The 12,110-nt window shown below is 31.9% G+C and overlaps 1 protein-coding gene across 2 annotated transcripts in view; it reads right to left on the bottom strand.

Moving 5' to 3' along the window:
- Positions 1 to 12,110, bottom strand: part of NOL4 (nucleolar protein 4) — a 507,107-nt gene that overhangs the window by 337,179 nt on the left and 157,818 nt on the right. For both annotated transcript variants that reach the window (XM_074201260.1, XM_074201261.1), the window contains exon 5: positions 1,263 to 1,395. In XM_074201260.1, coding sequence (XP_074057361.1) covers positions 1,263 to 1,395 — 133 coding nt within the window. The remainder of the gene's footprint in view (positions 1 to 1,262; positions 1,396 to 12,110) is intronic.

Raw genomic sequence — 12,110 nt, 5'->3', positions numbered from 1 at the left:
CATCACTTTCTATACTTCTTGCAATTAAGGGTAATTATGGCCTTTAGACAATTCTGCAAAGAAGGGAAAAGAGGTCTTTTTGGAGTCCCTGTGTTTTTTTAAATTAGGGTTTTCTCAGTCTTCATCATGTACATGAAACAAATAGCATCTAAAAAAACTAACAGGAATTCTGCAGCTTATGTTTTCTAAGAAGGATGAAACACAAACACAGTAGACTCCCTTTTCTTTTTACAAACAATTTTTAGTTCCTGCAATTACTTGTAGGTGCAAAACTATACAGTCAGTAACTCCCTTTATAGTTAGATAATTGCATGAGAAAGCAACTAATTATGGTTAAAATTAGCCATTTTCTATCCATTTAGAAGCCTTCAAGAGTAGATTTTAAACATAATTAGCCCAAAATAAGGGAAAAAATTACTTGCATGTAGAATTTTAAACATATGAAAATGATAATTTCCAAAGACAATACAAATAGTTATTTCTATATAATTCAAGATAATTTCCATATAATTCAATATAATTCTGATAAGCTAAAATCTTAAGTAGAATAAGAGAAGATGACCTTCTAAAATATCACAAATTTGTTGGCATCCCATCTTTGAGAATTTAGCATTTCCCTCAGCAAGAGAAGAAAAGAATATACCCGATATAGTCAATATTTTAAGGGCCTTCACATCTAATAGAAATCAAAAGCAGGAACTGTCTCCATTTTTTCCATTAAAATATAAAATAGCATGTAAAAATAAGAATTCTAGCAAAATATCTCTTTTCCCCACAAAAGCACTCTAAGTACATTAGAGAGTTATTACAATTTGAATTCTCCATTGCAAACTATGATTTGAAAGCAAAAGCAATCAAATTATTCTTGATTGAAATCTTAACCCATCACAATGATTTTACTTTTCTAAAATAAAGACAATCTTAGAAATCATCATGAATTGCATTGTATTTCTGGGAGACAAAAGCAAGCACAATTAGACTACAAAAATATAAATTATGTCCAGGGATCACAAGACAATGAGCTTTACAGATATAAAAATTTGTGTCATATTATGTTTTTGGTAAATAATTTATATCCTACAAACTAATCTAATATACAAGTTCAAACTAAAAGTTCTTGAATATAAAAATTATTAATTGAATAGAAAGTGTTTTCTAGGAATTAGATCTCATGGACACAGATAAATAGGTGGCACTGTGAGAGAAAGAATTTGTACTATACTCATATTGATTATATTTTTATTATAAATTAAAATGCTTACCATCTTGTTGACCAGGAACAGTCTGGGGGCTCTGCATTCTTTCTTCAAGGTTAGAACTAAGGTCAGAGTTTACAGCTGACATGCGTGTGGAATCACTCATATCAAACTCATCACTTTCTATAGAACTTTCATCCTATAAAATCAAAACATTATGGCATGAAACAAATTTCAGATAATGTATTATATTCAAATAATATCTCTATAAATATGATTACTTAAATTTTAATTCATTGGTATGCATTGAGTGAATTTTAATTCAATTTAACAAGCATTTATTAGACAAAAAAGCAATAGTCCCTAAATTCAAACATTTTACAATATAATAGGGGAAGAAGAGAGGATAATACAAGGACATAAATAAGTATGATACAATTCTATCAGTCAACCAATCTAGCAATATTTATACCTGGTAGAATATGATAAGGACAACTAAGAAACAAAGGTAAAGTATTATAAGAAATTTGACAAGAGGTGATTTTTAGATTAGCTAATCAGGTATAGTTTTTAGAGAGAGAGGCACTGAGATTTCACTGAGTGGATATGTAAAAAAAATGCATTTCAGACAATGAAGACAATCTATATGGGAGAGAATTGCATGCAAATAAGGAACAGTTCACAAAAATTATGAAACTCTTTTGTTGGTGCATAGATTATAAGACAAATAGTAGTGTGAAGTTGTTAAGGATCTGAAATACTAGTCTAAATAATCCATTTTTAAAAAAAATCACAGGGAATAGGCAAGCTAAAGCTTTTGAGAAGAGATTATACCTATTCATCAGGTATTGGAATGGGAACAGAATGGGAAAAAAGAGATCAGTTAGATGCTATGATACTCCAGATAGAGGTGTTGAGGGTCTAAACTAGTGAATGGGGGCGACTATGTAGTGCAGTATATGGAGCACCAGCCCTGGAGTCAGGAGTACCTAAATTCAAATCCGACCTCAGATGCTTAATAATTACCTAGCTGTGTGTGTCCACTTAATCCCATCGCCTTGCAAAAAAAAAAAACTAGTGAATTAATGGAAGTATGGAAGTGATAAAGGCAATGAATGTAAGAAATATTGCATTATAATATTCATAGGACAAAGGAATTAACTTCTTATAGTGGATAAAGAATATAGTTGAATCAAAGATATATCTGAGATTTTGGTTTTGAGTGATTGGAATGAGAGTAATTCTGCCAAGAGAAGTTATGATATTAAAAGGAAAAATAGTTCAAGATATATGGAATTTTAAGTTGTCTATCAGCAAAGCAGTAATTGAACTAATTTTTATCTAAATAAAGATATACTTGAAAAGATAAACCTAGAATTCAGAAAATAGAAACTAGATCTATAGATGTAGCAGTCTGCATTGAGATTTCCATATGGAATTATGAAAAAGAACTAGATTTTGGAGACAGAGGAGACCTGATCTTGAATCCTATCTCTATTAATTACATTTCTGTATAATTTACATTTATATAAATTATATCTCTGTGACATTTAAGGTGGGCTGGAGAAATATTTAGAAAACTAAACTTGGAACCAAGCAGACACGAGTTCAAATCCAACCTTTGAAACGTAGCAGATATGTCATTTTGGCTATGTCACTTAACCTTTGTCTGCTTTGGCATTCTCAACTCTAAAAAGGGATACAGTAATAGTACCTACCCTGCCCCCACCCCAATGCAGTTGTAAAAATAAAGTAAGATAATGTTTATAAAGTGCTTTGCAACTCTTAAAATACCATATAAATGACAATTATCTAATTTTACAGTCCTAAGTTTCCTTATCTGTCAAATGAGGTATTAGTCTAAATGATCTCTAAATTATCTAATTCTAAATCCTATAAAGCCATAACATTTGATGAAATGTTCAGTGAAGAGAATCACAGAAAAGAGTAAAAGTTATGACAGAACCTGCAAGAACATCTCAAACTTCCAGTGGAGAAGAAGGAGCAACAGGAAGGAAAAAAGGGAGAGAAGAATCTCATTGAAGATAAGTGAAAATAGAAAAATGCTGATACAGATAAAATGAAATAGAGTCAAAAGTACAAGGAGATAGGTTGGTCTTGGTCAGTTTCATGATCTTTTCAAAATAGGTTGAAGGATAAACTGAGAGGTGAAGACAAAGATGAATTCGTTAACTTTGGATAGATGAGAGGCATGAGATAAGGCTGATCATTTTGACTCAGTTTCAATAATCAGTAAAACAGGAGTTTTTGACATCTCTTGAGAAGAGGGAATTGAGAGCTTATGACAATGGATACTTTCAAATTAATATAGAGAATAAATGTGTATTTTGTAAGTTCCAAGGAGATAAGACAACATCCTTATATAAGAGACCTAAATTATCAGCAAGATTTTGTGCCTTCATCAAAGACTGCTTCATTTATCAGGGATAGAGAAGATGAATGATGGGAGATGACTCTGGGGAATAGCAATATGTAAAGAAAAAAAAGAAAAAAGGAGAAACTTACTGGAATATATATTTTATTAGCAGGTAATTCAGAAATATTTAGCATGAATAGTAAAATAATTCTTCCTTTTAAGAATTTTTCAATCAATAAAATGTCAATCAATATCACTACATGTAAATGCTTTTATAAGAGAGGCAGTCTAACATAGGCCTCAGAGCTAGGAAAAATCAGGATTAAAGTACTGACTCTGACACGTACTGGTTGTGACCTTAGGTAAATCATTAATTCTTAAATGTCCCAGGTAGCTCTCTTACATTATAAGCTGCTAAGAAATTATTGATCTTCATTAGTTTGGTCGAAATGGAAAAAAATAGTTTCCAGCTAAAATTGTGCTTAGAGGAAAATATGGTTTTGGAAAAAAATATTAGTGCTTTCTTAGAAATATTATTTAGAAGAATTTATTTATTTAAAAGAAAAAGCATCCCAAAGGAATCAAGCTTAATTTAAAACTTAAAGTGAAAATTTTGGATTTTGGTTGACCAAAAGGTGAAGGCTTTTTCATGTTAGGAATGATTCAAGGGAAAGTTCAGAAAAGGGAAAAAGAAGATGCAAATAGTTATCTTTGTTCATCAAAGAGGATATAAACTGGGATTGTGGGAAAGAGATTTAGAATGGGTCTAGCTAATAATCTTAAATGGATTTATATCAGATGACAAATTATCCACTTTGTTAACATTGCAAAATACAGAATTCTCCTGTTATGTACTGAAATGCAAACAAAGAGCTATCCTGAGGTTTCTCTATTAAATTCTAATACAAACCATAGTAGGTATTTAATAAATGTTAGTGAAACAGAATGTTATTCTACAAAAGTCCTCTGATGTCCAATCATAGTTGATATGGGGAAAACACTGGCATTGCAAATTGTATGAAATCAGATATGAGTCAGACAAGTTAAGCAAAATTTGGAAAAGTTTATCACCAAAAAATTAGCAACTACATAATTTATTTTGACTACCAGAAGCAATGATGCCAATTCCTAAGGCATGGAGAAGTTACACTTGATTTCCAAGGAAGGGGACAGCAATAAATTACAGATCTTTTGAAGAATGAGAAGCCACTGGGAGCTTTCTCCCTCAACCTAGAGATTTGTCATGCAAATCCACAAATTTGAGTATTGATATTACAAATGTGGATCTGTATGTGGTAATGAGGTAGCACAGAAGAATTGGGATTATTCCCATGAGAGAAAAAGAATGGAAACAAAGGCATGTTGTGAAAAGATGAAAACTTTTATATTAAAAATCAATGATAATTCAACATGGTGAATTTCAAGTTCAAGGTGTGAAGCAAAATTCATTAGAATTAACTAATTAAGGAACAGAAAACAAAAGACATAAAAACCAGATTTTGAGAATGCAGATATGTGATAATGTACATAGTCTAAAACAGATCAAAAATACATTCAAGGATGGAGAGAAGAAAGATAGACAGACAGGAAGCTAGAGGTAGATAAAAGTTTTAATCTGTGGAGAGAGAGAGAGAGAGAGAGAGAGAGAGAGAGAATGATGATTGATAGACACAGAAAATGGGATCACCAAGGCAGATTTCAGAACCAAAAAATCAGTTAAATTGTTGAGGAAAGTTACTTGGAAGATAGTACTTTCAACCAGAAGGTAATAGTAATTACACTGGGACCCAAAGTGCAAAAATTCGCTCCTTCAGAGAACAAAAGGAAAAAAAACTAAAATTAAAAATGTCTGAACACTGGAATAATGGATATAGGCCAAGTTGGTTAGGTAGACTAGGTTGACAACTAACCCTAACCCCAATGAAGAATGACAATATGAATTTCTAAGATTCAAAAGAGTCTTTACAAGATGTTTGTGCCAAAATAATTGCTAGTATTAAGATTGTTCTTGTGATATTATCTATAGATATTCTATAACCCTAAATCCATCTGTATTCTCTACTGTACCAAGCAAAAAAAACTAGGGAATTTTATTTGTCTTTCTCTATTTTAATATTGAAAGACCTCATTTAATATTGAATGACATCAAAGAAGATAACGTGATCAATAGTGCAGTGACAGATTTAGAGTACTTAGAAGTGGGAGTGCCAGTGAAAAAAATTTAATATTCCAGAAAGTCTCCTGACTGTGGAAAAATGTCCACTCAAATGATAACTAAACTAAAGGTACTATTGCACAGGGGGAAAAAACGTTTGTTCTTATAAATATTTCTAGGATGATATACACACACACACACACACACACACACACACACACACACATATAATATATATATATATATATATATACATATATACCATAAATTCTGGGGATTTATTTCTCTATAGAAAAAAGAAATTAAATTTGTTATGTTCAAAGTTTTGACTTATCCTAAAATATTAGATAAAATAAAACAATGCAATATATGAGAGGACTTAGCAATAAATTTATCTTTAAAAATTTTCTTTTATAAACCTATTTTCACATATTGCTTTAAGTTTTTCAAAGTACTTTCTTCACAAAATCTAGGTTAATGTTAAAATTTTCATTTTCCAGAAGAGAAAACTGTGCATGAGAGGTTAAATATCAAGATTATAGAATCATAAACTGAAAGTTAGAAGGAACTCTAAAGACCATGTAATAGAAATCCCTCAGTTGACAGATAAGGAAATGAAGGACCAAAGAAGCTAATCACTTTACCCATCCTTACATGACTACTAAGAATTAGAAACAGAATTTGAACCCAGATCTCTTATCCCAAACTTCATGCTCTTTTCTGTACACTACAACTACCTCACTATAAATTTCAAAAATAACACAACAGAAAATTGAAATTGATCTTAAGATAAATTAACAAATATGAGAATTGTATTTACGTATTTCAGGTATGACAGTTTTCTCATGAGATCTTAGAAAGCAGACTCCTAAAAGGAACAGGTCATATTTTGTGAAAATATGTATAGAGTTCTACACATTGGGGCACTCAATAAATGCCAAGGAACAGAAACGGAAGTAATAGTATATCGTGTGGGTATAGTTTATGGTGGTGCCAAAAGTCAGGTGCTATAGAAGTGATGGAACAGGGTAGCTAGGTGGCACAGTGGATAGAGCACCGGCCCTGGAGTCAGGAGTACCTGACTTCAAATTTGGCCTCAGACACTTAATAATTAACCTAGCTATGTGGCCTTGGGCAAGCCACTTAACCTCATTGCCTTGCAAAAAAAGGGATGGAACCTCCAGCAAAAATTATTATACTGACAAATGATTTTTCTACAATTTTTGGTAAAATTTAATAAAAACAAATTTTTCTCATTCATCATTCCAAGCACCATAAATGTTGCAACTTTATTTTAAATACTTACCACTCTGATTATCTATGTTGATTATTCACTTTTAATAATATCATTCATTATTCTAAAATGTTAATTAGGTCATTGGCATGCATCTTAAAATACAGTAATAAAAATTCCAAGTCAATGCATTGTATTTTTCAACTATTTACTAATTTAAGAATTATCTTTTATTTAAAACACAAGAGCAGAGTAGAAACACTATTTAGTGCAATACTTATAAAAAATCAAATGATGCAGTCAAATGTGACAACAGGAGGAATCTTTTGTATATATATATATGTATATATACATATATATCAAGTCTGACCTTTATATTAATGCAAACAATAGAATAATAGAATTATTCCTTCATTTTGAATATTTGAATAACTGGCTTACTATATATTTTTTTTACATTTTCCTTATCTGTTAAAGAGAGATGGGACAAATACGCTACATTTAAAGAAGAATTTCAAAAGATAGATCAGAAGTCAGGTACCTTGATGGGACCAGGAAGTTCCTTCTATAGCTTTCTAGCTATGTACCTTGTATAAGTCATTTCCTCTTCTTGAGTCTTATTTTCTCTTGTGAAAAATATGTGCTAAAAATACAATAACCATAATACCCACTTCATGGTTCCGTGGCATCCTCCAAATAAATTTCAGCAAGCAGAAAATTCATGATCACTTGAGAGGAAATGCCATAGAGGATATTCTTCTTCAAGAGAGGGTGGGGCAAGATGTTCTCAGGAGATGCTGATTCAGAGATTGCATGTGATTTTGATTAAATCATCTGTAAACTTTTCTTTCATCTTTAAATCTATGAGAACTCCAGAGATGAAAAGGACAATAGAGAATTTCTAGTTCAGCCCCTTCATTTAATTTGGAAACTGAGGCACTAGATTGCTCATTGGTTTGTCTGTGATCACAAAACTTGTTTTTAGAAGAAACAGGACTGGAACTCAGGTGTCCTGACATGAAGTCCTAAGGCTTCTTTACCCCAATCTGAAAATGTTTGTGGGAAGAGATGGCATATATATACAGCCTATTCCTTTTCAGAAGTTTTTCCTTATAGAGTTCTGTATACAAATATAATTACAAATAATGTATTATGTAACTGTTATCTCTTTACAGAATCTCAGATTTGGGAAAAAACCTCAAACAGAAACCTGCCCTCCAACCTTCCTGACAAGTGGTCATCCAGGATCTACCTAAAACCTTTTAGTTAAAGGGAGTGAATTATCTCCTGAAACAACATGCTTCCCTTTTGACAGCTATAACTTTTAGAATGTTTTTTCTTATGTAAATATAAATTCTACCTCCCTGCAACTTCTACCTCATTGTTCCTAGATTTGCATTCTGAGGCCACAACAAATTTACTCTTTTATAGCACAGTCCTTCAGATACCTGGGAAGAAGTCAACATGCTTCCATTAAATTTTCTTATCTCTTGGACAAATTCTTTCATCAGTTTTTTGTATTTCCAGTCCCCTAACCATTCTAGTCACTCTCTTCTAAAAGGCTTTGAGGAATGTTTAACCACTAACTCTCAAGGGAAAAAATATATCTAATCTACACTTTAAAGATTAATCTGCATTATCAGCATTTTCTCCATCACTTTCTAAAGACTAGGCAATCAACAAAGCAATAACTCAAGTCCTGACATAACTGTTTGTAGATTTCTGAGGTATAAATGTTCATACTGGAAAAATGAGCACTTGGTTCTCAGAGTCCATATGAACCGGCTCTAGCACTCTGTAGAATATTTTCTAATTTTTCCCAAGAACAGAACACAATAGTAAAGGAATCTGTCCAAGACAGAGTACATTGGTACATTTACCTTCCTATGCCACTGTTAATGTAGTGCCAGTCTTGCTGATATGATAAAAAAACACAAAAACCCAAACAGTATAGTATAATAAAAAGAATATTGAGAGTATAATAGAAGAGATATGGAACCAATAGACCTTAATGTACAGTTTTTTACTTTGATATTAGCTATATAAACATCAGGAAGATACTTCCCTCTCTGAGCCTCAATTTGATACTATGTAAAATAGAGATAATAAAACATTATGTTACAGTGTTGTAATCTTTGTAGGTATATCTCCTTTTTATTGTGTTTCATTTTATTGCTTTTCACTTTAATTGCATTTTTTACAAATCAGAGATTTGTGGCAAGTGCATCATGAGAGTTTATCAGCATAATTTTTCCAACAGTATATGCTCACATTGTTTCTAAGTCACATCTTGGTAATTTTCATAATTTTTCAATATTTTCCCTATTATTAAATATGCTTTGATGATCTGTGATTAGTGATCTTGATGTTACTCTTATAATTGTTTTGGGGTCATATAAGATAGAAAACTTAATGTGTGTGTTCTGTGTATGTTCTTGCTCCAACCACAAGACATTCCAGCCTCTCTCCCTTTTTACAGGCCTCCCTATTCCCTGAGACACAATATTTAAATTAAGCGAATAAATAACGTTACAATGGTCTCTAAGTGTTCAAGAGGAAGAGTCGATCAATGCAGCAAACTGTCTTATTTTAAGAAATTTCCAGTCACCCCAATCTTGAGCAACTACAACTCTATCCAGTCAGCAACAATCAACATTGAGGCAAGACCCTCTACCAGGAAAAATAGTATGACTTAATGAAGACTTGAATGACAGTTAGCAATTTTAGCAAATTAAGCATTTTTTAATAAAGGAATATATTTTGTTTGTAGACATAATATTACTGCACATTTAATAGACTGCATCATAGTGGAAGCATAACTTTTATATGCACTGAAAAATAAAAAAAAGTTCATGTGATTCGCATTATTTTTGGTCCAGTGTGGTGGTGTGGAACCCAAGGCAATATTTCTGAGGTATGCCTGTAAATGTAATATAATCTTTATAATAATATCTATAATAATCCAAAGGAGCACATAGTTTCTAGTTGTATTTGACAAAGCAAAGATCATGCAATTAAATATTTACATGTGTATTACATATCCAAGTTATCTTGTGTAATACATGTTAGCGACATGACCATAAGTAAGTTATTTCAGTCTTCAATATTCCTCCACCTCTAGTAACTCTCTAAGACTATACATTGCAAAACAAGGTATAGATCTACTTTGTTAGATTACCTCATCAAACATGCTCAATAATAATTAAATTACTGGTTGAACTCTCCCTCACCTACCCCAAACTGGATAGCAATCCTTATAAATATATATTTCTATACAGTCAAAGACACACATCTATTCTACTTATATTGTTAACATATAAATATACATTTTATCTCATTTTTTAAGGGGAATACTCATGGAATCAATATTAACCAGCAGTACACTGCAGAATGAATAAGTGACTAGAGAAAAGACAAAAAATTCGCCATGCTTGTCTGTTTAGATATTTGTTTCAATAAAATTTTGTTGACTTTCATCTTACCCCCAATAAAACTGTACTATAATCACTGAAAATTAGTTGTTTCTCTATACAACCAAGTTCCATTTTCATTCATAATCATGACCTACATTTACATCTTCTATAATTTTCAATAAAATTATTATTCAATGGTGATTAAACTACTTATTTACACAACAAATTATGTCAGTTCTCTGATGATGGGCATTGTTATTACACTTTTACCAGGATGAAGTTTTAGATTTTGATTTTTCTTTTAAGATAAAACCCTAATCAATGAAGAAATGAAAGCATGTATTTTTTTTTTACAATTCAAAAATCAGAAGCCAATGATTTAGTGGCAGTAAGGGATTTATTTTTGTTTTTAACATGCTGCTGACTTTGGGTAGCCAGAAGGACTCAGCATGCGGCTCCAGCTCTGCTAGCACCATGTTGATCTCCTCACTTTTTGGCAGAGAAAAAAACATATCACTAGATGGGATTGCTACAAATAATTTGACAGTTTCCATTCACCTCATGAAATAATTGAAATTCATTATTTCAAATTATTTGATGAATTAAAATATTTTTGCCCTTTTTAGTCATGGAAATTGTTTTTTTATACTCTCTTTGATCTCTTTGATGAACCTAATTCAATACTTATATAACCACTTTTTTATCTAACCACTTTATAAGGAGCCATCTGGTAAAAAATGTAATCAAAATGTTAAAGAACAATAAAAAATTATGTGTACCCTAATTTTCATATATGATTAGTCATTTGATGGGAACTATCATTCAAACAAATTTTCAAGGGTGTTCTTAAAATGGAGCTCACTCAAGCAGAAACAAAAGTTCTACTCAGGGCTCATATACATATGTGTAAAATATATGTATATTTGAGTTAAATATATATATATACATGTATAATAAACCATGCATACATGCATATAATCAATTTTACAATTCTATTAAGAATGCATTAATGAATTAATGGGTAGTTCCATGACTCAATGGATCTAGAGTCAGGAAAATCTGAATTCAAATTCAGTCTCAGAAATCATTAGCCTTGCCACTCTGGATCAGTCACAACGTTATTTGCCTCTGTTTCCTCACTTGCAATATGAATTGGGGAAAGAAATGGCCAGCCTCCCCAATCTCTTTGCTGAAAAAGGGCCACAAAGAGTCAGACATGGCTGAAAGCTAAACCAACAACAAAAATGCAGGACTTTATCGGCAATTATGAGAGATAGGATGAAATGAAGTACATAAGCAGCCTTAGAACTTGGAAGACTTGAGTTCACCCAACTGTCACATGCTAGAAATCTAACCCTGTATAAGTCACTTAACCTGTCAGTATCCCAGGGAAATTTCTAGACCTGTAAGTTGAAGGGAAAGTGCCAACCTACAAGGGAAGATGGAATTTTTTCAGCTTAAGATTCCCTGTACCAATGATATGACAAGTCCAGTTCCTATACTTATTTTTATTGATCATGTTTTTTTTCAATTCACTATTTTTGAATACTGAGAATTTTATTAGTTTCATCATTATAGGGGCAGCTAGTTGGCATAGTGGATAAAGCACTGGCCTTGGAGTCAGGAGTACCTGGGTTCAAATCCGGTCTCAGACACTTAATAAATACCTAGATGTGTGGCCTTGGGCAATCCACTTAACCCCATTTGCCTTGCAAAAACCTAAAAAAAAAAAGTG

This window comes from Macrotis lagotis, chromosome X (assembly GCF_037893015.1).
Source record: "Macrotis lagotis isolate mMagLag1 chromosome X, bilby.v1.9.chrom.fasta, whole genome shotgun sequence".
Taxonomy (NCBI): Eukaryota; Metazoa; Chordata; class Mammalia; order Peramelemorphia; family Peramelidae; genus Macrotis; species Macrotis lagotis.
Note: the sequence above shows the minus strand (reverse complement) of the source record. Positions and strands in the feature narration are given on the sequence as shown.